Source organism: Lytechinus variegatus, chromosome 3, assembly GCF_018143015.1.
Source record: "Lytechinus variegatus isolate NC3 chromosome 3, Lvar_3.0, whole genome shotgun sequence".
Lineage (NCBI taxonomy): Eukaryota > Metazoa > Echinodermata > Echinoidea > Temnopleuroida > Toxopneustidae > Lytechinus > Lytechinus variegatus.
Window position 1 is genome coordinate 25,691,411 of NC_054742.1, and position 27,528 is coordinate 25,718,938.

The 27,528-nt window shown below is 34.1% G+C and overlaps 1 protein-coding gene across 1 annotated transcript in view; it reads left to right on the top strand.

Moving 5' to 3' along the window:
* Window positions 1-15,121: 15,121 nt before the first annotated feature.
* The window catches only part of LOC121410610 (transmembrane protein 26-like), a 31,707-nt gene continuing 19,300 nt past the window's right edge, over window positions 15,122-27,528 (top strand). Inside the window, exon 1 of the mRNA XM_041602820.1 lies at window positions 15,122-16,464. Within this exon, the coding sequence (XP_041458754.1) occupies window positions 16,265-16,464 (200 nt within the window). The 5' untranslated portion in view covers window positions 15,122-16,264. The remainder of the gene's footprint in view (window positions 16,465-27,528) is intronic.

A 27,528-nucleotide genomic window follows, 5' to 3' on the forward strand; every position in this document is an offset into this window, starting at 1 on the left:
TTTTTAATTATTGTCTAATCTGTAAAAATTTGAGTTTTGTACAAGTCAGACAATAAAAAAATGATCAAATAGTGAAGGACATAATTACTTCTCTTATTTGCACATCACTGAGTTGTGCATATTATAACTGGTTTGTGAAACCTTAAAATGTCATAATTTTCTTATTTTTATCCAATTTCGATGAATTTTTTAGCATTATGCTTGATTTTTCTCTATTGATTCAAATAAACGTTTTTCTGGGGTGGACTTGACCTTTAATTGTTATTTTTTTTATCAAAGGTTATTTTGGAGTTGGTTGTCTAGTGGGGTGAGTTTGCCCTCGGATGTATATCCATAGGTAAAGTTGTCCTGGGAACGATGAAAACTGTAAAACTCTGCGACAAAATTAGAAGAACGCATTCAGGACTTGCCATTGATTTTTTAATTTTGCGTCTGATCGCAAAGTTTTGTGCACATGTTCCTTAGCCCTGTAAAATAAAGCTACCTGATTGATCGTAACATTAAATTTATGATTGATTGCATAATGTGATGATGCAATCATTCGATCTTATGAATTTCTAGACTATGTTATCTGGGCCTCTTGAACTGAAGGGGTTGCTGAACTGCAGTTATACAGAAAAGGATTTCTTATTTTGAATGCTTTACCCCCTTCTATTTCGTATATTGATGACAGTTTAAATAATGAGCTCTCTATTTTAAATTGAAAGACATAAAAATATTACATAATCGAAAATTAAATCGCGTTCAGGCAAAGTACTTTGATGACATCTTGTTCATGTGTTTTATTTATTAATGCTGCTTTACATTTTTTGGACATGGTGTGTAGGTCTATTTATTGTTCCATTGATTTATAGGCTATTAAAGTACATTTAAATTCCGATATGATTAGATTATTTCTTTCTTTTCATCTTATGTAAATTAACCATGATTTAAGTCAATGATCTCATTGAAAGTAATTGGATGTGACTAACACATTGATCAATATATTTTGTTCGATATATCTGTATTTTGTACGCAATGTATCAACTAAATATTAAGGAGCGATAATTGCAATAATTTGTCATGATCTGATTTCATTCAGTTAATTCCAATTAAACATTGTTGGCATCACAGTTTGGCTTCTTATTGTAAACCACTTTATTCCAATCATAGATAAAATTGTAGTACAAATTGTTTGTGAACACGGTCTATTTTTATTGTACTGAGTAGCTAAGTATGTGTATGTTTTCGGCTTATAATATAAATTGCACCATGCCCATTAAATGCCTGTAAATAATTACTATGGTTGAATTGATCGTGTGTGTGCAAGTTAGCTCTTGTAAAGATCGTTAATTTTTTCAATGATTTTTTTTTCGATCATTGTATCTTTTGGAATGTAAATAGGATGGTGTCTTGTAACTTTTCAAATAATATTGAATATGATGAAATACTGATTTTATTCTTTAAAAATCGCAATGATTAAGAACAAAGCAGAATAAAATTATACTAATGTTATCTTAAGGTATGAAAAAAAAACGACCTATATACTTTCGCAATTCCATTTTTGCAGAATTCAAAATGTTCATTATTGCTTCTATCTTATGCAGATATGAACTGTATTAATAGCATGATTAAAGCCATAAGATTTACTCGTTATAATGAATAACATTTCATGAAACAAGTGGACGTGTTTTTACCGATCTTTTTAATCCTGATACAATTTGTGGTGGTCCGAATTATCGGTTGGAATGATTAGAGATATCAAATTGGGTATTTGGTCACGATTTGCCATCAAATTAAGTGAAATGCACTCGGGTGAGTGCAAACATTAATTCAATCCCCTTTAAAATGGAGTCACGTAAATGCTGACATTTTATGCGTGATTCTAAAAGGGATCCGCTTATTATTATTGCATTAACTTGTTCATGTATATATCAGGAGTATCACGTATACTATATGATTAAAGTTTTGCCAATGTTTTGTTGTTTTTTTACTTGAGAGATGAAGCGTTCTTGTGTAGTGCTTTCGAATTGTGATATTACCACCGATCGTTTCTTTTGGGGTATATTATTGAATAAGTGTGGGTGAGTGTGTGGAGTGTGTGTGTGTGTTCGGTAGGGTGGATGTGCGTGTGTGTGTCTGGGTGTGGGAGGGTTGTGTGAGATAGCCTATATGAATATGATGTGGTTTAGGAAGTATGGTGTGTATTTGTGGGTTCTTTGGTGTTTGGAGTTGACTGTGATGAGGAAGGGGTATAAAGGGTGTGAAGAAGGAGGGAGTGGATAGGGATAATGGGTTTAGGGAACATAATTCAAGTTCTCCCTCGCATATCTTATGTTACTTTGGGGAAAATATATACATATCACTATGCATAGATTGAGAAATTCGAGTTTCAATCATTGAATAATACGAGAAAGTCCTTTTGTGTGTATTTTGTTGAGAAACAGGGAAGATTGACACTTAATTTCCATTTTCAAAATAAGAAGAAACGCATTGTAAAACAAAAAATTATCGTAAAGAAAATAAATTCTCACATGAAAATTATTACCAATTACATCTCTCTCTCCCACTATCTCTCTCCCGTTTTCTTCTTCCCCACATAAACAATCACACATACACACATTCTATCTCTCTTTGCTATCAAAATATTTAATTTGATATAATCATACTGAATTCTCAATTCCAGTTTTTATTCAACGAATGAGAATTAAACACATGGATACACTGTAGGTCACTGTTATTCAATGATTTACATTCGATGAAAATGATGATTTCACATTTCCAATTAAATTTCAACAAGATTGATTGAGCAGATTATAAGAAACGAAATGTGATACCAAGATTTACACTTTGAACATGTGACTGAATGTCAAATTGTTATTTATGACGTGGGGCGTTAGGCCTATTTCCATTTTCAGTATTCTTATAATAAAAAAAAACACGCTTTCCTTTACTTCACTATTGCTGACTGCGCGTGCTCGGTACCAATCGTAAATAAAGATAGAAAAAATTTTCATCATGGGTATAAATCCATTTAATTACCGATTTGAAGGATCGGAAATTCAACCTAATTGCAGGGTGCAATGTGGGCAAAGAGCATCAGAACGAGATATATACCAACACCGTTTGTAATTTGCCACGACTGCAGACAGGGTATTAGGAGTTTTATCGAGGTGAAAAACGCGGGAAACAGGTCGAGTGGAAGAAAGACGCCATTTTACAAGCATTGAATCGAATCAATGCTTTGAGACTGACGTTTATCTTCATCATCCATTTTAAAAGATATGTACGTCGAGACGTACATGGGTATATATTGAACGAGTAATGCATGACATTAAACGATAACGTTTTAAGTAAAATCGAATAGGCCTACAAGTTTATTACATTGAAAATGATTGCGGATTTTCATCCAGGTTTTTACCCCCCCCCCCCTCAAAAAAAAAAACAAACAAGAGACTGAACTTTATCTCAAGTTTCATATATCCATTCTTTTTTTTCTTTTTTTTTTGCAGGAGTTTTTGCATTTTATTCAGAAATCAATGATAGATTAACATGTTCACATAATTGAATGAATACAAATTAAATGTGACAATTTAAAAGATACATTGTAAATAATACAAACAAGACTGATAATTAAATCATACCTAAGCATGTGATATAGTTCGGTAAAATACAGGGGCCAGCTATTATAAGCACAGAGGTGCTTGAAGCAATAGCAGCCAGGAGAGGGGGCTACATGAAAACCATCATAAATTATATTTGATAAATTGATCGTCACGAAATATAAGATTTAAATATATATATATATATATATATATATATAAAATTGGTAAAAAGAGGTGCATGTGGGTGAGTGCAGGTGAATTAAATTAGGTATACTTAGAAATAAGAATTTTTTTTCAACGAAGCTTTCAACGAATAGAGAGATGTACATTGTTTTATATCATGTGGCAATGCATTCCAAATGTCTGGGCCACGGTGGCGTATCGTCTTATGAGCGAGTAATATTCTTGGGTTGGTTAAGTGGAGATCTGTTGAATGCCGTGTTGGATAATTGTGAATGTCTTTGTTGTAAACAAAAAAATTGCGAAATGGAATCGGGATAGTATTGGATGAAAATTTAAACATAAATATGGCCGTTTGATAAATGTTAATATCTTCAATTTTCAATGTTTTTAAGTTGTGAAATATTGGATCAGTATGTGCAATGAAATGTGAATGAGTACATATGCGGAGTGCTTTCTTTTGGAGAAAAGAAGAAAATGATGATGACAGATTCGGAGCAGCACTAGTTTTTAACCCTTATACATATATTTTTCTTTTTGGGGGTGGTGGGGGATTGGTCCATAAAATGTCCTGCCTGAATGGCTACTCTGTCATACAATCCACGATGTTACATCTGTTAAATCCGTATTATTTTAATTCAAACATAAAAAAGTTCCATTTCGCGTTTCGATTTTTCAGAGGAATATGGAAAATATATTCACTTCAAGTTTTATTGCCCTGATCCTTATCAATGACACACTGAAATGTATCAAAAAGATAATCCAAGATTGCCACCATTTTCAAATACCATCACAAAACACGAACTTCTACCAACCCACTTTATCCAGTTATGACAATGATTGTTGAGCAATCGAGAGATGAAGTATTTTAAATAGCTAGTTGTTTGTTTAGAGAATACAGGGACGTTTCATGGTGTAATATAATTGGCGTAGTCGTGTCCCCAGAGGAACGATGATTCATTGATCATAATTACTGGAACAATTTTGGTCGAGTATCATATTCCTTGTTCACTGTTAAATAGTGTAGTGATATAGTGATCGACGTTACGATTTGGGAGATTTTCTCCCTTTTTTCTGCTGCTAATATTTGGACTCCTTTCCTCTTTCTCTCTCTTTTATTTCATACCTTCGATTATAATGAAGATGATGATGATTGTAATAATAATAGTAATATAATGATAATGATAATAATATCAATAATAATAATAATAATAAATCTTATTTACCCAGAGTAGCCAATCTCGAATGTAAGCTGTTCTTCCAGCTGGTCCTGCATAACACAACGTGTAACAGGATTAATTCTCTTCCTTGAGACGATGTTGTTATTTTTAGGTGGGCGAGTAGTTGTGGGCTCTTTTATAGTGATTTCTATGGAGGGTAAAGTATGCCTAACAAAATGATATTCACTGACATGGCAACGCATGTGGCTCATTGCATAAACCATTGAAATTATTTTTAATCTTCTTCAGAAGCACCCAATTTATGGCCGCTATTTGAATTATATGATCCATCTTAAAGGTCAGATTTGTTGGTCTTAAAAAACATAATTTATGTAGTTCATTTGAAACTTAGGTCTCCTTGCGTCTTTCGACATCTATTCCGGCATCATAGGAGGCTTCTTTTGTTTACCTTATAACACACCTTGATTTATAACAAAGCAGATGTCTTTTTTCCTGTAACCATGTTTCTTTGCACTTTTCAGCTCATCACACCAATATCCATGACTAAAATATGATGTAATTATTTATTGCTCCAGATACTCATATATATACAGCCGAGAAATGAGATAGAATTGGGATGGCACCTAATTAGTGTGACGATTGATTCTTTGATTAGTCGCAAACCATGAAGCCCCTTTGCTTTTGAAATTGTAGGTCCTAATTATATAAGATAAAAAATGGGGACGCACATATGGTGACATCCACGGTAAAATAATTAAAATATTTATGATGAAGGTGTATTGCTGATTGTATTTCCACTCTGTTTTGCCATCACCACGAGCAGCTGATGTGACATGCCCGATGGTTTACAGGTATAAATAGTTTGACGAGGATTCAGACATGTCTGACGAGAATTAACCCCCCCCCCCTCTTTCCTCCCAACAAAAAGAAATATGTATTCACAAAAAATAATTAAAAAAATATTGTATTCATGCACTAAAGTGAATATTTCTCAATAGGGTGTCATTTCAACAATAATGTAACTACATGTAACATCAATATGTAGGACTATGAATAATTCAATACCAATATCTATTGATCTATTACAATATGTTCTCTCTCTCTCTCTCTCTCTTTCTCTCTGTACATAATTATAAAACCTGGCCGTAGCTAATGAATGTTTAATAACTTTTGATATAATCTTCATCTGGATAATCTTTTGTTATAGATTCTAAATTTCCGAATTTATGTCTTTATTAGAATTTATTTATTTAATCATTTTTTTATTTATGAATATCAATATTTCTGAACTATTGTAATAAGGAATAGCATGTTTAGATATGTATATGTAATATGACTATTTTTTCATCAACATTCAAAATAATGGAGGGGAACACTTATGAGATTTTCTTCGAATACGCACTAATTCCTGCAAGACTCAATTCACTTATATTTATAGATGATATGTAAATTAACGAAACAATTCAAAAAAACATTATAAATTTTCAAATACAGAGATGAAAGTGGTACAAAAATAGGAAGACGAACGAAATAGTCATCGTTTTCTCATGTAACTTTGATAAATTTTCAATTGTACTTATTTCTTAATATTATAAACACCACGTCATCACCAGGAAAAAAAAATATATGGTAAGTAATGAGTAGACTATGGTTTGCAAGGTAAAGCAAAGTGTTCTTTTATTTTGTCCCAATTTTTGTTTTAATTGAATAGGGTGCGTGGTTTATGAGACAAATAGCACGTTCTGGTGTCAGGGGTATGCAGACGGCTAGAAATCCAATTCTAAACACTTGAGCAATTACCTCATTAAAAGGACACGCCAAGGTGATAGCTTTTCCATTCCCTTGAGTGAGCTGACAGAGATCGAGCAACAAAAGGAGTTATCCCTCAGACTAAAAAGTCGTCAAATTGTGATAGATGAGGTCCAAGATTGTCTAGGATTCGGGGACATTATGATTTCCTAGCTTCATGTACATGGTTGTAGATCTACGACCAGGATGGCGTGCCTTTCATCATTAAAAAAAACGAATATAGCTATTCGAAATATAACAAAGGAGGAATTAGTTTATGGCCTATATTAAGTTTATTCCGTAAAACCTTGTCCTATTCTTCATTGTCACAATATTACTTTATTGTGGAAAAATAAACTGAATTTATTTATGCAAAACTTTAAGGTCTATATACCTCCAACTGCCACACGTAATTCACACCCAACCCAAACGATGCATCACATTTCCTTTCTTTCACGGCTTGTAGATTTTCCTCTTGTTATTTTCCATTTTCTTGTCCAGTTTGCTCTGAACAAATATCACTTGGATGAAAATGACTTTTGGGGACACCTTCTTTTTCTTGTTAAAAATGTATAAAGGGAGTTAGACCTCCTTTTGCTGTCTCTCTCTGACGCACACACACACCCTCTCACACTCACCCACACATAAACACACTCTCTGTCTCAACTTATCTTCGCTCTCCTCTTTCTCACAATACTTTGAAATCAATCCATGGCTCATCGTCCATCCCTTCACCATGTTCATCAGCTTGCTCTCAAAGAATTACCAAAATTATCGGATACGCAGCATAGAACTTGATGCATTTATTGTTTTATTGACACCAAGCCTCCAAATCCCGTTTCTGTTTGATTAGATTGTAAGCGCCTGCACTTCAGATGCACTTATCAGAAGTTCAGAATGAGGAATGTATGAGGTGGAAAATGGACGACATTGGATTTTAAAAGATGGCATAAAATCTTGATTTCTCATAAGGGGAAAAAATGAACGGGTAGAATTAAATCAAAAGTCGGATATTAGGTGACTTATAATCCAATCTACACTTTCGAATTTGAGATTGACTATAGTCAATTAAATTTCATCTACCTTGGTTTATACACGCCCTACAATATAATCCGCTCAATCCAATTCGGTCTCAATCTTCTGTCTTCTTTAATCAAATCAGGTCCTCCATCAACCTACATTGCATATGAACGTTACAGGTGTGACATGACACTGAAATCAATCTCAACATTGTGGTGACCAGACCGTCACCTCAAGCTCTTTGCATGAACCTAATTTTGGCAAGCCCTCTTTCATAATTCATAAATATTGATTTTATTTGTTTATTTATTTTTATTTATTTATTTTTTTTGGGGGGAGCATTACAAAGCATCTAGTAATGACAGATTAATCCATGAAAAAATTGTATTCTATTTAACCTATAATTATGCTATAACAGTGGCGCAACGAGCCAAACAAATTTGGGGGCGAGATCTTGCAAATCGCCAAATTTATTTTGCGAGGAAGCGAAGCGAACGAGAATTAAATTCGAAATTTGTATCAAAAACTCAAATTTGGGGATAGATTTTGACAATGCATTGAGTAAAAGATATTTTATTTCGCCCTTCTCTCTTTCGTTTCCTCTTTTTTTCTTGGTCGTGATTTTTTTTTTGGGGGGGGCAAGCGCCCCAAGCACCCCAATCTGTACGCCACTGTGCTATAAATTATTGAAATGACATGGTGCTCTTTGATTTAGACAATATTACGATCCATTCACAAAAGAAATGTTAATATTTTTATCATTGACTGCATTAATATCCTCTCAAACCAATCCTGTTAAAGTACTCAAATTTGATCAAGAATCCATGCTGACATTCTATAGAACTCATTCACTGCCAATCTTGACATATACAACGAGGGTGAGAAGAAAACATGGAGTTTTCAACAGCCAATAAAAGTAATCAATGACATGAATAATTTTGCCTCATCGTTGTTTTGAAGTGGATGCTTCTATAGGCATCTTTTCACGAAAACTGACCAGTCACCCCACTAAATTGAGCAATATAGGGGCCCGTATTCTGAAGACGGGTTTAACTTAAACTCAGGTTTAAAGTTGTGGTTTAAGTATGGATAGCCAATCGTTACATAAATCACTAACAGTATATATATCATATTTCATCTCATTTGGCCCTCAAATCATTCATAATTGTCTAGGAAGTATAAATAGATGATTGTCTTCACCATCGATGAATCAGGAAAGAGCACAGTAAACATACAACTTAATAAAAATTTTGACACATTTGGCTTCCCATAATTTTAGCACAGAGTTAGACCATGGTCTACGTTAAACCTGACTTCAGAATGCAGGCCAGGGAGTTTAGCTCCCACCATGCACGACTGATTCAAGAACATACAAAATGTATAGTCATGACAAAGCACAACCAATAAATTTTTGTCCAAACTTGGTGAATCAAAACACCAGTTTTGTCTTGGACTCCGGACAAACGACATTATTTGCAATATTTCGTCAGCTCCAAAACAAAGACCTCCCAGCTAATGATTGCCATTAATTTTGACGGGTAGTTTCAATACATTTAATGGGTTCTTGAACCTGTCCTACATCGCGGAGAAAAAAAAAGAATAACAAAAAACTAATATCTAAAATAAAAGCAAACGTAGATTGCAGGAGAAAATTATACCTACGATGGATGTGTGAAAGTCGTTTATTGTACGGGTATATACAGTGTCAAGGAAAGGTTCGAAAGTCACGAAGTCACGTACACAAGACATGACATCCGACATCCTTTTCATCATATGGAGTTTTACAATTTTAATCCAATGTCGGCAAATGAAAAGCAAATCGTCACCTTCAAGATAAATAATGCCCTGTCACTCAGAAAGAAATAAAGGAAAAATTGAGGTGTGATTAAATGAAATAACTTATTAAGAATGTGGTCACACAACCGTATCGTTATACACCACTTTCCATGAATTATCGTCGCATTAGTTTATTCACAAGTATATAACAACCAATAGATAATTATCTTTGCTTTCATGCTAGTTATAAATTTCAGATCCCCCCTCATCATCTGATTTCCATGATAAAACATACAAATAAGGATGATATACGAATTTATTTATGTCTAAAACCCGAAACTAATTGAAATATGATTTCATTAATGTACAAACACCCTCTCTCAAATAATAAAATAAAAATAATGTCATTGGACAAAGTTTACCACAAAATTAATTTGCCAACTATATATAGCCATGTATATACAACTATTGTAATACTCACTATGCTCATACATTTCCCTTGCACTTTTAGTCAACTGAAAGAAAACGGATACATTCAAGCATTTTGGAACAATTTTGTCACCAAAATTGAAAATTTCAACACTTATTAAGCACAACCTTTACCCTTTTTTCTGCCAGCTGGATCTCAGGACATAACTGAATCTGACCAAAAGTTTATATCAGACATCTCCAGCATTTTTGTCACTAAGTTTTTATCATTTAATATGGGTTTACATTTAATACTTGCTTCTCCAGACTTTTCCCAAGCTTGAAAGTGATTAACAAAATGAAAATCAAGCCTAAGCCGTTTCATGTGGATCACAGCTCATTGTAAAGCAAATACCATCACGATGGCCTTGGTGTGTGGGGGAGTGGGGTGGGGCGCAATGCTCTCTTCATGGTGTTTTGGGCAATGAGACAAGTTAAAAAAAGTAAAAGATATCTTCAAATCAATTTCATTAGCTAAATTAAACGTGTTTTTCATGATTAAGGTCTGCTTTTATTCGCATTACTATTTCAAAGTTATACGCAAATCATTTTCACTAACTTTTCAAAAGTAAGTGGTGCTCACTCAAACGGAAATATTTTTTGACAGTTATATCGTCATTTGCTTAAATGGATCTGTACCAATGTTAAAAGTGGAAAAATATTTAGGATATTGCAAATGACTGAATAATTTTACAGGATTTTTTTCTAAGTGTAAACTTTTTTTTTATACGCACTGTATATTTAAACTCTTCCAGATATCATTCTCACTGCGCCTTTCTCTTCTTTTGCTTCTTCTTCTTTTTTTTTTTTCTTTCTTTCTTTCTTTCTTTCTTTCTCTTTCTTTCTTTCTTTCTTTCTCTCTTCCTTTCTTTCATTCTTTCTTTCTTTCTTTCTTTCTTCTTCTTCATCATGCATTTTTTGCAACAGAGCTCTACATTTTGAATACTTCAAGTTCTTTTGAATTTCTAATTTATTTTCATTTCAATGTCATTTTATTACTTTTCCTTTTTTCCAAGTAATCCTCGAAGTTAACAAGATTTAGAACAGATAAATGCAAAAACATGTGTGAATTAGAAAAACAAAACACAGAAACTAGATCATGGCGAAGATTATTTCTTGAGAACATGATATTGTAAATGTATTTGAGGGAAAGATTACGGGATATATAAATGGAGCAATGTTTTCTGCAGTACACCATAATCGTTTGTAAAAACGATAAACTTGAAATGACAGGTGAAATCCAAACTATGCCATTGGGCGGGTTTTTTCCTTCTAAAATCTTCCACGAATGATCGCAATTTTGCTTGTCATCATAAGAGACTAAATTGTATCATCAGTTCATCTGCTGTTTGCATCAACGTTCGTCCACGTCTTCTTCCATCTTCCTATGGTAACATCCGCCGCACAATATTCAAATAAAAGCAAAACAAATGTGTATACACATTTTTGTCCCGAAATTTAGCATTAGATATCTGTATAGATCATATCTTGCACACCTTAGTTGAAAAAAAATCACACAAAACGGTTATTAATAATTAGATAGTTTGTTTGAAAATACATGAAACTACTTGTCAAGCTATGGTAGCAATAATTTTGATAAACTTTAAATCATAAAGATTGTTATAAGCTTATAGTGAACAGTCAAAGTACGAAATGTGAGTCCTTAAGATTCATTTTTAAATCACTAATGATTTCGATTCGAATTATGAGGCTTTGAATCCCAGTCTTGATTGTTTAACTCATAATTCAGTGTTTGAATGGTAACAAAATATGCGGTATTATAGATTTTTTTTACTTTTTGTGATTTTTCTTATGAATTCGAATGATGTATTTGAAATAAAAATCATATCAATACTAACAAAACGATAAATATCGCCTTCTTTAGCCTTTACTGCGTCAGTTTCAGGACAGGTGTATATAGTTCACATCTACCTTAGATGCTAAATAATAACGGGACTCGAGTGAAACTACCAAAATATCTGCTAGTTTAGAAGAGAGTATCTTTCCACTCTGCATTTCCACGAATATGACAGTAAATCCATCGCAACCGACATCAGGCTGAGACTATAGTATAACAATTGATCAACATACATGAGAAAGGATCGTCACGTAACAGACAGGCTCTGAACCCATGCAGTTCCGACGAAATCAACCGAAAAGAGACACACCCAAGATTGAATCTAATGACATAGGACCGACAACAAGCCAGTACCAGACTAACAGCAAACCAAATCCAGGCCGACAAGCCAATATAAAACCAACGCCAGACATATATACACAGTCATGTATAAATATACTGACCATATTATCAGACTGAGCGCCTCATCTTTAATGTCTGACAAGTTGTAAGATCTGACAAATTCATTGATTTGATTGGCTAAGAAGCACTGTGATTAAACTGTCGAATAAGACATGACTTGTCAGCAATAGCGTATTTACAGATGAGAGGGGGGGGGGGGGGCTCTCTCGCCACAAACATATTTAACGACCAAGAAATAAAAGCGAAGAAGAAATAAAAAGAAAAAGAGAAGGGTGAAATATAATAATATTATTTAAAAATCTACCACAATTTTTTTTTCTAAATAAAAAAAATGTCGAAATTTTTGTCGCTCGCAACTATTTTTTTATGAATTGTACGCGATACGCCATATCTAGCACCCTAGAAATTTTTGGCTCATTACGCCACTACTTGTCTGATGTTTTATCCAACATCCAAAAACTATAAATAGACAATTTCTTAACAGGACCCAATTCTGAATTTCAACAAATTGTTGGTATATATTTTTTGGAATTATATTTGTCTTGGAACATAAAGTAATGTTCATGTAGGTCTACATTTACATATGAATAATTTATATAACTGTTTACTATAACAGTTACTACTTACTTGGCGCATTTACTCAATATATGATTAATTTTCCAATAAATTGTAATATAGATTTCTGAAGGAACACCCCATTTTCAATAGTTTGTTTAAAGATGCTACAGTGTTTGTGTGTCACAAACTGTAAAACAAATATAAACTCGAAAGAGATCGATTTATACACGATCAGACTTCAATATTTAATCAAGAGTCAAACAATATACTATTGCATTATATTTCTGTGTAAATGTCACCGGCAATCATGAAGTATTTCTTTTAACAATCTTATAAGTGTTTGCAAATATTGTAATTTCATCCAATGTAAGAGGACTTGTTGAAAAAATACCGGAAAGAAAATTTAAAGAGGAAAATTTTGAAATCTTTTAATGCTTCTTACGAGACATCTATATACATAGGGAAGATTTTGAAAGCCTAGCCACTGATGCACAACTTTTTTTTTAATGAATTTTTCGCTCCACTCCTCTCTCTCGATCTCTCTTTTTCTATTTCTCTCCCTTTCTCCCCTCCCCCTCTCTCTGTAATGAAACCTGATTTCCTTATTTATTTTTTTCACTATCCCTTTTATTCTATATTTCATTTGTGATTATAAATGATGATAGGTTGAATTAGTCAAATTAGTTTACTTTGCGTCGTATATCTGGGCATTCATTGGGCTGTGATGAAAGGTAATAAAACAAATATTGACTGCCTTCATCGTCTCCAATGTCATCTACTATATTTGACAAGGTTGATCCCTTGTTGGTTTACTATTCTACGGAAATTGAACTGAGATTTTAATGCGGACAAATCACAATGATACAAAATTCTTCTCAAGTGCAGAGAGTTCAAAGAGAGTTAAATTGTTGGATATACATGTATATTGCATTTATTATAATTGTGGATTAAAATGTTTTGCAATATACTGCAACGCATGTTTTTTAAACAACGTTTATTCATTTGACAATGGTGGTACAAGAACACATCTAAGCAGATCTATTCCAAAACTTTTTTGTGATGTGACATACCTATATTTCTGTTTTTTCCCCAATTATATTGAGTGTTATTCATCATCATTATCGATTACAATGCACATATCAAAAATAATATCAATAAAAAACAGGGCCTACATTATGAAAAGATATATTACCTCTCTGTTTGTTTGTTTTTCTTCGAATGTTGAAAACGACTAAAAGAAAATAAGTTTCAGGTGGCTTTCAAGAAACTGATTGATTTTGTCGAATTGGGTAACTAAATTTGTGTTGTATTCATATTCATGCATTCTCCAAAACTATGTAACAAATAAAAGCTAAATGTTTGGCACATGTTATATTTTGTTTTGGGTATAGCGAAATACATGGAAACAGACAAATTGTTTAAAAGTCTTTTTTAGAATACGTTAATGCATTTGCGTTAAATAAAACATTGTTATTTTTTTCGGTCCATCGATATAATTACACAGGACAAACAAAACTACACACACACAATGTCTATTTATCAATACAAGTGAGTCTGTTTCTCCTACTACGGTTGTAAACGTTAACGAACTTCATCAAATCCCGTAATAGCTGGCGCCATTCGTGGATAGTGGTCACGTTACTACTGAAAAGTGGTCGACGGTACAATGGTCACTTAACAATGTCAAGAATGAAGGCTTACCTCTAGATCAATAAAGAGATAAGTAACATAATTTGAACGCCGGTAAATTTCGCATTCCGTCGATTGAAGTTAGATGATACATTGTTCATCATCAATAAAACAATTAGAACGCCTTTTAGGGGTCAAAAAAATTTACTCACCTATCATGCCTCTGTCGCAACACTTTCTAAGCACAAGATAATGATGTTTTCTTTTTGTCATCATTAACTCTCCATTGAGTCATGTATGGGCCTATTTTTTTCGACTGAAAAAAGATGTTGAAACCTAGAAGAAAAGCTCATTGTTGATTGGAATGTGAAATAAACAGGGATTATGTTCAAAATTAGTTGGGAAACCAGTAGAGTACATCGGCCAATTACTGCAAAAGGGATGGGTCTCTTTGTTTAATACTGACAAAGAAATATTTTTATATAAAGATCTTCCTTTTGGATTGAAATCGGAAGGTTGAGATGCAAAATCGGCATTATACGCTCTAAAGGATTTCATTGCAAAATCCCCCTCTTCTCTCAAATCCTTCTTGGATTTTGTACATAACCGTTCAGGTCCCAGTGGGATAAAAACAAATGATTGCACCAATCATCAATGTTTGCCTTTGACAATCATTCTTCTTCATTTGTGCCTCTTTTTTCCCCGCGCTCTCCATATAACCAGTCGTCTGCTGGTTGGGACATGTAGTGATTAACGTTGGCAAGGTTCTCGTCTTTGTCTGATCATTCGAGCCTTTGATTACCCTTACACCACTCCGTATAACTCTTTGCTATGACCCATGTAACGTGCTACGACGTCACCATTTACAAATTATCTCCCCTAACACCCCCCCCCCCTCCAGCAGCACCACTGCCATCACAAACTCTCTCTTAACTAACCCGTGCACTCCTCGTGACTATACTGCCTATTACCTGGCCCAGCCTGAGCAACATTTTATCTAGTGGAGTGAATGCATGTGGAGTCGAGGGGCGGTGGAGTTCGCGACAGCAAATTGGACTGTAAATTTTGATTTCTAATCTCGTGACGGAGCGGTAAAGAGCAGAATAATATATTTGGTTGCAGAGGTACGGACATAACCATCAATGGCTATTAACTTCAAGCGAAGAAAGTCTGCCACACTTTTTCATCTTTTTACAATCTGATTTCTTGTTGAGGGAGATTTATATATTGGATGATTGTGGTATCACTGTCATGACTGTTTTCATATCTAAGGGTGATGTTCATTTCTTAGCCTCACTTCTGTTTCGACTCTCCGTATCATCTTCTTGATAAATACCTGAAGAAACTTTATGATCTCGAATTTGAAATAATGTTGTTCGATTGAATCTACGAAAAACAATCTTCAGTCCACCGTATCCCTTTTAATATATTTTCAGGTACCAATCTCGCCATTTGACTTAAGAAATATTAAATTTTCAGTTTGGTATTTTCGACTCTTGTAATTTTTTGTGCAAAATTACATCCATTTTATAAGTGATAAATCTTTGAAGAACTCCAGCATACGATCACGTTGATATCCCTTCAAATAATTCATGAACAACAGCACAATCTGGCCAAACATTATTGTCGTTTAGGTTTTTTCAAAACTAATCGTTCGACTGAGTACCTTCAAGAATACCGCCGTTGTTCAGGAATTTTACACTTGGTTTACAATCACTCCACTTAAGCGTCGCTGCACTGTCGTGGTTCGTCGGATTCATCCCGTATATTGATTGAAATCACTTTTCTGATTTGTAGACCCAGTCGACAATAGAGCCAAAATGGGGGTCTCTCGATTTGTGATGATCTTACAGGGGATGACTGTTCGATGTGTGTTCTGTATAGCAGCCATGATAAGTGTCTTTGGGGTTGTAACGGTTAAACAGCAGCAGGCCTATTGGCTTCTACTCAACTTGTCTTTCTTGCTCTTCCTCGAGGCCGCTATCACATTTACACGAACCAGGACAGGGGAATGGAAATGGTAAGTCGATACCAACGTGAATTTGGCAAGTTGAAATCGGTTTCATGAAATGCTTAAAATGTGTCATCGTGCTAATGTTTGGTCGCAATTTATAACATAATTCACTTCCCCCTTATACGGGATAATTGCGACAAAATAGAGGAAAAGACAAATAGAATCCAAGAGTAGAGTCTGAGGGTCTCTCAATTTGTGACGATCTTACATGCAATAACTGTTAGATCTATGTTTGGCATAGCAGTCATTGGTATGATGGGTGTGTTTTACATAGTAGAATCCAATAGTATGTTTTCAAATTGAATTTATTTGTTTCATTACAAACTATGAAAAACTCATACAAGTGCTAACCAGGGCTGTGGTAAGGGGGCAGTCTCCCCTCCGTAATCCAACATCCACAAATTTTTGAAAGATTGATGACACGTCAGGGGCAGCGCTATACAGGGGACAGGTGACCCTCCCTCATATGCGTTTTCTTTTCATAGTAAAAAGGGATAAAGAAAAACAATTTTGAAAAGGATAAAAACAGGAAGAAAAAATATTGTGAAAGACAGAGGTCTGAATCGTGTAACTCTACGTATATTTCATATCAATGAGAACAGAAATGACATCACCTCAAAGTCGTCTTGCCACCCCCCCCCCATCCTTACACCGCCACCCATGTTAGGCGTTATGAAAGATATCGAGAGAGTTAACGAAAACTTATTTGTTTTATATAAGGGAAGGAGTGGGAGGGGTTCAGACAGAGATAAAATAGAGAGAGGGGGAGAGAGAGGGGGGATAGGGGAAGCTGAATGAATTATAAATATGAGTTTGGGATTCTCTGGCCTTCTTATCACGATAATCAGTGGTCCACCTCTACCTTTTCAAATTAGGATTAGGCCCGCATCTTTGATTTGATATTTCTTCATCATTTTTTTTATTCATTTAAAAAGGAATCTGGTAATCAAATCAGAGCGTCCTTCAACCATTGAACATAGTGGCGCCAGCCTTTTTCGAAGAGAATGTATTAATTTTCTAACCCGGCCTTCATGTGATACCAGTGACACCTCTTATACAATAAAGAAGACCTTTACTGACAGCTGATCAATTAGAATAGTGGAAAGTTTTGGTGTTAACTAACACACTTGACGTGGCGTGAAAATGTGGATTAATGTATGACATTATATTTAAGAAGAAAAAGAAAAAAAATTGTGTTATCAAGATTTTTGGGTTTACTATTGTTAAATAAGGGCTGTCATAGCTGAATATCGATGTACACAAGTAGCATGGAGCGTCCCATGCTACCAATGAAGAAGATAATGACATAAATTCACTCAACAGTTTAATGACTTTGATCTTGCCCTTCAAAGCGTAAAAGGACACTTTCTTGGAATACCAGACTGGGTTGCAACCTGCTACATACAAAATAATGGAATATTCATAGATTCTTTATTTGAAAATTGAAAATTGTTTATTTTTCCCCTCAGAATAAGTTTAAATAATGTTGAAATAGCAGCAGCTGTTCACTCTTTACTTCTACTAACATTTATACGACCACCAACACTTCTTTTTGCTATCGTTTCATTTTTGTATTGTTTAATCACTGTAAAAATATAGGACCTATCCGCCTTTTAAAAAATCTAAATTCAACAACGCAATATATATATATATGTGTGTATATGAGCAATACCCTACATTTACTGGTGCACAGTGATAAATAGAGAAATTCCTTCTGTTTTTATTTTCAATCCAATGTTATCAAGCTATAAATAAAAAGAAGTATGAAATAGGCGCGGTAATTGTGATCTTAAAGTGCTTAATTTTCCACCTTTCCTCAGAAACTGACCCATGGTTACCTTGTTTCATTAAGTGGTATCTGATACCTGCTGTCATATACCTGCATATCAAATCGTAATAATTATGATAGCATAATATACCCCCTTCACTGGTTTGTAAGCACGCTCTCCACTCGACCCAGTACGCAAAGAAGGGAGATAATAGCGTTATATTCTTTTGAATGGTGCAAAATTAGACATTCTTTTATTATATTTCATTATGATATAAAAAAAACTTCACTAATAGTTTCGAATAGAAAAAAATATCACCGTGGCAAATACTGAAAGCAACACATAAAAAGATGGTAAAAATCAGACAGACAATAACTGAATAAGGTCGGAAATTTCACTGTCCATGTAGAACATAAAATCAAGAAAGAATAAAAGTGATCTACTTTAAATTGTCAGTCGGTCTTATAATCATTCATATAGAGGGAAAGATTTACTTTTAAATGAAATTTAAAACTACTCAACCTTCACAGTTTGTTTGAATGGCATGTTAAAGAGTCCTAGACATCGCCAGCATAAATTAAAATCTAACAATTTTTTTTCTTTAGAAAGGGTTTCAACTTTTGTAAATGAATCGGCAATTTCTATTGGATAATAGAGACATTCTAAGGACTGTGCCATTATATTAAACGGATATGTATCTCACTGATCAAATAATGCGAGCGCAAAGCGCGAACTGAAATTTTTTATATTCAGACCTTAAAAGGGACATTATAAGCTCATTTTTGTAATTATGGTCGTACCTGTCTCGCTAAACAAACAATGCGAGTGCAAAGCGCGAGCTGAAATTTTTGTATAAAATGACCCCAAACAGGGACATTTTAAAGATTGTTTTTTAGGAATCCGTTAAGAGTAAATCTCACCATTGTCATTTAATGCGAGTGTCAAACGCTTACTGATTTTGTTAGAATGATATTTCATTTCATTTATTTATTTCCATTTCTGGTAAAAAAAACATTCAAATACAATCAAATATTTACAAAAAGAAAACATATGAATATCAATACCAAGAATATGGGGGAGCCAGCAGAGGCCATTGGCCTTTCAAAGGCTGGGCTCCAAAGCCATATTGAAATATACATAATATAGAGAGAGAAAGGGGGGTACATTTATGTCTGAATTGTGATGGGTAAATTATATATTACTTAAGATTCCTTCATGAGATGCATTTTATACTTTCGTTTAAATGAGGCAATAGATGGGGACATTTTTATATTATCAGGTATTGCATTCCAAGTACTCCAGAATATTTTACAGATTTACGTGAAGTTTGATATTTCAACAGAGGAATATACATGTTATTAGCATGTCTTGTATTAAGTGTATGGACATCCTTTGTCATTTTAAACATATCATAAAAAATATGGGGAAGCAAGTTTTTATTATACATGTACATAAATGATCCAACTTGCAGTTCATGTATTTGAAATATAGTTAGCATATTAAATTTTCTAAAAAGAGGTCCAGATGGAGTTCTCGGATGAGAGTTTGTAATTGCACGTAGTGCTCTTTTTTGTAGGACATACAATTTATTTAGAAGAATTTTAGCACAATGCCCCCAAGTTACAATACAGTAAGACAGATGGGGAAGGATAATAGCATTATATATTAATCAATATTTTCAAAGGAACTGAGTGTCTTATTTTGTATAATATACCATTTGCATACGAGATCTTTCGCAGGATGATATTAATATGTGGAGTCCAAGTAAGATTTTCATCAATTGTCATATCTAAACACATGAAACACTTTTTGTAGCCATTGTAATCATGATATACGCATCTCACAAATCAAATATTGCGAGCTGAAAATTTAGGGAATTCAAACCTGAAGAGGGGCATTCTAAAGGCTTGTTTGTAGGAATTCACTAATAGCATAAACGTATTTCACTAACCAAATGATGCGAGCGCGAAGCGCGAGCTGAATATTTTTTATATTCAGATCAGAAAAAGGGACATGTTAAGGATTGACTTTAGGAATTCCTGAAGAATAGACATATCTCACCAATCCACTAATGCGAACGTGAGCGAGGACTGGAAATGTTTTATATGCAGACCTTAAAATGGGGGCAATCACTTTAAGTAGTCATGAAAAAGAAGCATATGTCACTACATAAAACAATAATAACTCGGAGTGCGAGGAAATATATTTGGTGTATATTGACTTGAATACGGGATGTTTTAGTAAAACATGATTATATATATATATATATATCTCGTTAAACAGATAATGCGAACACCAGGAATTATGAACACATAGCCCCTGAGGAAATTATGTTTCATAAAGTTATGAAAAAATATTTCTTATGTAACATTAGATATATACGGTAATTAAATAAACATATTATAATGTACAATAATTTCTTCTTTCCCACTTCATTTTCTTCCTTTATCCTTCCCTTTCTCCATTTCCCCATTTTTTGCCAGCTGAAAGGGGGGGGGCACGTGCTCCCCGTGCGCCCCCCGTAGTTACGCCACTGCAAAGTATAATGCATTGTTTACAAATATTTGTCAGCATATAATTATATCCACATGCACATTAACACGTACTCACAATAACAAATGTTTTTTAATTGTCAAACGATATTGTGTTTATTTCCTAAAATACCCTTCCTCTTACCACTAACTTTGTCTCTCCATCTGTTATCATATCAGCCTTTATTCCAAACTTCAACCCTTTTGTCTACAACAGTCTCATCGGCTCAAAATACTAAGCTATGGGAATGTACAATAATACGTACCAATGTGTTCTTCTCTTGTCATGATAATCCATGCATCAGACTGTATCGAAGACAATTTATTTTTTTCTCCATTTATATTGAAGCCCATCTTTCTATTTATAGGCCCTTGAAAGGACCATCATTCATAGTTAATACCCGGAACATAAACGCACATAATCAGCACCGCTTTGAAATCTCATGCCACGTGCAAAATAAATGCACCTTGATCGTACATGACCATGTGCACATTGATCAGCATTGTAGAAATTGAAAGGAGAAGTAGATTTCAGCATCCACTCTGCAGACGCATTCTGCAACATTAAGAATCTATTGAAAATACCCACAATGGACAGATTAGAGGTCATTGTCGAAAGTTGCACCGGAACAGCACACCGTCTTAAGATTCGGACCGGACAAGAAACAAATGGAAATATGTTGTTTGTCCAGATTCCAGGACGACACTGCTGTTGATTCAAATATTTCGACAATGGCTGCTTTGTTATGCAGGGCTTTCGACAACAAATTATCTGCGTTGTAGAAAGTGTTTGTGACGTGATAGCTTCAATGGTCTAATTTCAGTTTAGTCCTAGAATGAAATCCCAGACTGAAAATATTTCATCATGCCATATTATGATTTGACGAATCATTTCAAGAAGTTACACGTGTCTGTTTAGGATTAGTCTCCAGATATAATATGCAAATTTGATTACATTTATGTATGTATGTATGTATGTATGTATGTATGTATGTATGTATGTATGTATGTATGTATGTATGTATGTATGTATGTATGTATGTATGTATGTATGTATAAATCGTACAAGCCTTCTTCATTTAGCATGAATACTTGATACTTTATTTCTGCATGGGCAATCTTGCAGTTGAGAAATGTGCACTTTTCATTCTAAATGTTGGCCCAATACAAGCAATGGTTTCCCTATTCATTCAAGAGCATGCTAATCATTTTAATGTGACTATAAAATGAGAAAAGATAAATTGTTGTGTTATGAAACAACTCATTCTTCCCAACATTATAAAAACATCAGCATTGGTCCGGGGAATAAAATCACTTAAACACCGTTCACGACATCAAAAACATTGTCATTTCTCGGCCAAGGGTATTTCAACGTCGCCATCGTTAAATTAGAGCATCTGTCGACCATGCATAGTTTCAACTTGTAATATCCACTCCCCCAAAAATGATAATCATTAAAAATAATGTATAAACTTGATTATTATGGGGAGGTTTCGATAGGCTGTCTTTAAAGAGTCAAGATGGTTAATTTGATCCGTGCTGTTAACCGGTCATGCTCTACAAAAGGGAGATAAACGGGAGAATCATAAGGTCGTTTCGGAATACATCATAATTATCTTCCTTGGGGAGGGGGGGTACTCAGTTATATCTTGCTGTATACACGCTCGACCACATGCAGGTTTCAAACTGCCCCTCATCGCGTTTAGGATTAAATTTGTTTCCTTTATCGTATATCTACAAATTTTCTGGTTTTTTTTTTGGTAATTCGAAAATAAACATCAATTAGATTGGGGATCCCAAACATGATAATAATAATGACATTTGTCTTTTTCTACAGAAACACAGAAAAATGTCTGGTTTCCGTTGGTGTTGTTTTTTCTTTTGTTCTGTTTATTTATTAATTTATTATTACCATTTAATTATCATTATTATTATTAACATTATTATTATTATTATTATTATTATTATATTATTATTATTATTAATAATCATTATTTTTTGTTTATTAGTTTTTCCAATTGTCATTTCATTTTAATATAATTTCATTTATGTAGTTTATTTAATGTATTTTACAATTGTTTTCCATATTTCGTTTTTATATCTTTGTATATTTCTTATGTGTTTATTGACTTTTATCTATTCATTCATTTTTTTTCTTTCGTTTATTATGTACATGGCATCAAAGCCAGCAATATACCCCCAATTGCGTCTCTCTCTCTCTTTAATGTTTTGTTCAAGCACGTGTAAAATAACATTGTATCTGAGCGCCCCATCTCCCCCAAGGCACTCTCCCAATTACATTAATATCCCGATCTTAGGTAATAATATTATTATTTGTATACGTAATGAAAATGGAAAAACAATGTTGGGAAGAAGTGGACGATACTATGAGAAAATGGAGGAAATAATGAAAAAGGGACTATTCGTTATTTTATTTCTTTAGAAATTGATTTCACATCGCACGGAGTGTATAAGTTGACTTTATCGCACGAGCATTGCCGCGGTTATCATATTCACAGTTAGAGTAAAATGCTGTTTACATAATGCAAACCATACAGTACATGTCATAATGTCCATATCAAAATGCCCAATGGAGAGGCGATAATGGATGAAATTTGTCTATCTAAGCATGATGAAACGCATTACAGTGCCGTGACCGACTTGACCCGTGACGTCACAATACTGTACGGATCAACTTGCTTTCCACTTCAATTACACCGAATCAGCTTCTCTAATTCATAAATAAAAAAGTATAAATAATGGTTTGTAGAACAGTTATTGATTTTTGGCACGTAAAATTTTTTTTTCTTCAAAATGTATTATTCCATACCGTCTGAGGCATTTATCAATAATGAAAGTCTTAATCCATTTCCGATTGACATTTTAATAATAGTGTGGATGTACTTTAATTTTAATCGAGGTCTATAAATCATGGAATTATGACGATAGATGTTGCCATAAAGCGAAAAATAACATTTCGAGAAAAGGCGCAATATTGCTATAGTTATACCTTAGCACAAGTCATGAAAGTAATCAATTTTTAATAATTGAAAAACGAGTTGGCTCGTCGCTCTGATCATGATTTAAATGTACTTTTGTTTGCTATTATTATATTGTAAATATCAAGCATTACAGTTTTAAAGTATGGATGTTTGGGAGTCGGAATATTCTTTGACGCGTTAATGGAGTCTCTTTTTATCAATATATCAGCAAATCCAGAGCTTTAAAAAATGAAATCCATACTTAATTAATAGGATGATGTATGGTGTCCGCAAAAACAGAGAGAGAAGGAGAGGGAGGGAGTGTAAGAGAAAAATTAAAGAGTGGTTGAAATCATGAAAGGGATTGGTTAGCAATTTGTCGAAGAACATATTCCTAACCTATATCACTTTTTAAACATTTTAATTCCGTGTTCACCTTGAAAAATCTTATTTTAGGCTATCATTTTCCCAAATGTTTTAAAGAAGTAATATATTCATTTAATTTCAAAGAGAGCGAGGGAGAGGCTGGATTATTCCGAACGATCAACCATTAAAGAGTTGAGCAACCACAAAAACAACCTCCGAAGACATTACTTTCGAAGAAGTCGAATTTTCGATGACTGATTTCCTCGGTCCGTCGATGCGATATGTGCTCACCCCAATGCGACCTGCTTTTATCGATTTCACACTTAACAGGATATGTTCATGAATGGGATAGTTTGATAATGATGGGGGGGCATAACCCCTTCTGATGGATACCGAATTCTGCATTGCTAAGTGCACGGTTCACGTTACAAATACTAATACAATTTCATTAAGCATTGAAACTGACACGTTTCTCGAGATTTTTCGGTTATGATTGGTTTTTATTCTTCCCTTAAAAAAAAGCACCAGCAAATTATAATTTATGGCAGCCAATAAAGAATTATAACTTTACGGCTCAACATGATTTATTTCTTCCTAGATTTGTATACCAACCAAGTAACAAGCAAGTGCCCTTTATGTTGCCAGAAGATAAGCTTTCTCACTCCAAAAGCGGAACGATCGACTTTCGTATTGAGAGAAATTCATTGAGCGAGTATTTTTTCGTCATTTGCTTGATAAATTTTGGAACACCACTGTGAATTCGTTAATAAATCACCCAAGGTAGAAAGGAAGGAAGGTACAGGTATGACGATAAGGTGCAGTTTACATCTGACATTGGAAAGGAACTTTGAGATCATCAGGCGAAACCAGGGCGGGCGTGCGAAAAAAGGATCCAAGACAGATACTTATGCGATTCAATTTTAAAGGGGAAGTCCAACTTTTGCAATAACTCTGTTGTCCCTGGCCTAAAGATGATAAAGTGCTTAAGAACACTTGACCCCCAAAGGATTGAAAAAGAATGATATATGGTATCAATTTCTTAGCATTTGTCAAAATTTATCGCAAATTCGATTTTCATTTTAAAAAGGTCAAATTTTTGCTCGCTAGCGACTTAAAAAAAATAATTTCTGCCCCAAATTCAATGTTTTGCCCTTTCAAAACTTTCTGTGGATTAAAAAGCCATTTTAAAAATGAATATTGATAATAATAACATGAATAATTTCAAACCTTTTTTGATGGGAGGGGAGGGGGAGAAACCCTTCCTCTTTATGCCGGTGTCGATTTGAAGCATATTTGAAACATGTAACATTTAATACAGAGCAATGTAAAGCTGAGGTAAAATTTATTTTTACATCGATTATTTTTATTAAGAACAAAATGCTATCGAATTTTTACATCGATTATTTTTATTAAGAATAAAATGCTATCGAATGGTCGAACGATCATTCGCCATATAGTATAAAAGTGCTGTGTTATCTTGGCTCTGTCGAACCTAAATACTTATACGTCAATGACCATTCGGATTTTAAGGGCTGAGATATAGCATTGGAACGGAATTATCAAACGAACGAATATAAATTCAACGTCACGGATCAACTGTCGATTCTCATTTCATTTACAATAAGGATTGTGTTGGATGGATTGTCTCTTTCAAGCCCCTTTCTGATATTTTTTAAGATTTGTTTTCATTTTGATGTTACAAGCAAAAAAAAAAGAGAATTTATGACGGCATTTTGTACATAGACTGGAAATATACAGTCATTTAGATTTTCCGTGTAAACATTATCTATTTGTTAAAAAGAAATTCACATTTTTACATGTTTTAAGAGCGAATGACTTTCAATAGCGTGAACTGCAGACTAGTTTGTACACGCGTGTCAATGCATGTACTTCCTCTGATCTAATTCTCATCAATTGAAACTGTCCAGGTGCTTTCATATAAACTTGTTCCTAACTTTCTCCTTCACTCAGAATCCTTATTGACAGGCATCAGTGCGTTTTATCTATTTGCCTCACAATGAATTCACATTTCATTCAAACAATCATTTAATTAACTTTGATGAAGACAACTTCTCTAAACTACCGATGTTTTATTATTACGCATGATTGTCTCATGGCATGACATGGTCTGGTTTTTATCAAAAGAATTTGAAATGATCTTTTAATGTTACTCTCATGATATGATGTACACGTTAATATGATCATTAGGATGGCGCCAAAATTAATGATATAAATTTTTGATTTATCATGGACTGTGGATTCACGTAGCCGCTTTTGAAATGGAGGATGTTAATCTTCGAAACTCAATAAATAAGGAGTTATCTAGGAGGGGGTAAGCATGGCATTTCGTTGGATTTTTTTTCACTTGGGCTTTCGATAGTATGACCCACTAAATAGGCAGTTCTACAAAATTAGAAATTGAAACGGATAGGACCCCCCCGAACCCATATACCATTTATCAATGATCCTTATTCTATGAACCATGGAAATAAATTATTAAAAATAGATTGTTTGAATAATACAATATATCTTACTTTGAAACATAGCGCATAATTTGACATTCAGATTAATTTCATTTAAACCCTTTCAACACCTTTTTTTTACATTGAAATATACAGACAGATCGTCTTTAATCAGAAAAAAATTAAGCACACAACTGGGTTTTCTTTGCATTGCTACCAATTCCATATTTTATGAATTGGTTTATAATTTACTACACGATCATTTTCGAGTGGTCAGAAACAAAAATGATATATAGCCAAGACCTATGATCAGTGACGTGTATGGTACCTAATTACCACACCACTTGACCAGTATCGTCTGTGCAACTCATCATATAGTACATGCATCACTGGTACGCGCTTTTTTCTCACCCCCTTCCCTTGCGCTCTCCCTTCCTACCACCCCTCCCCCTCCCTCTCTGTCTCTCTCTCGTCCCTTCAAAATTTCTGGTCATTCCCCCCCCCCACTCTCACCCGACTGAATGCACGCCAATCACTCTGTTATTTCTTCAGTCTTTTAAATATATCTTAGTATAATCGTTTTCCCCTCATTTTTGGTTGTATACGATGATAATGTTGTCAAAAAGCTGAAAATGTTTAAGTTGTATCTAAATAAGCCATGTATAACACTTCCATACTATTGAATACCATACAATTTTTCTTCTATCCAGAAGTAAGGAGAGAACACTTCTCCTATAACTATGTTGGTTATAGATCCCAGCTTGATATAGAGAGCTTGAGAAAACACGATGGCAGGTATCAGTACTTTTTTTAACAAATGCACACAATTGAATCCAGGATAAAAGAGCACTGTCGATTAAATGCCTCGCTCATTGGCATTAAGTGCCGTGGCATGGGATCGAACCCCGGACTAATCAGGCTCCTTAAACCACACGGCCACGACACCTCCATGTCATGCATG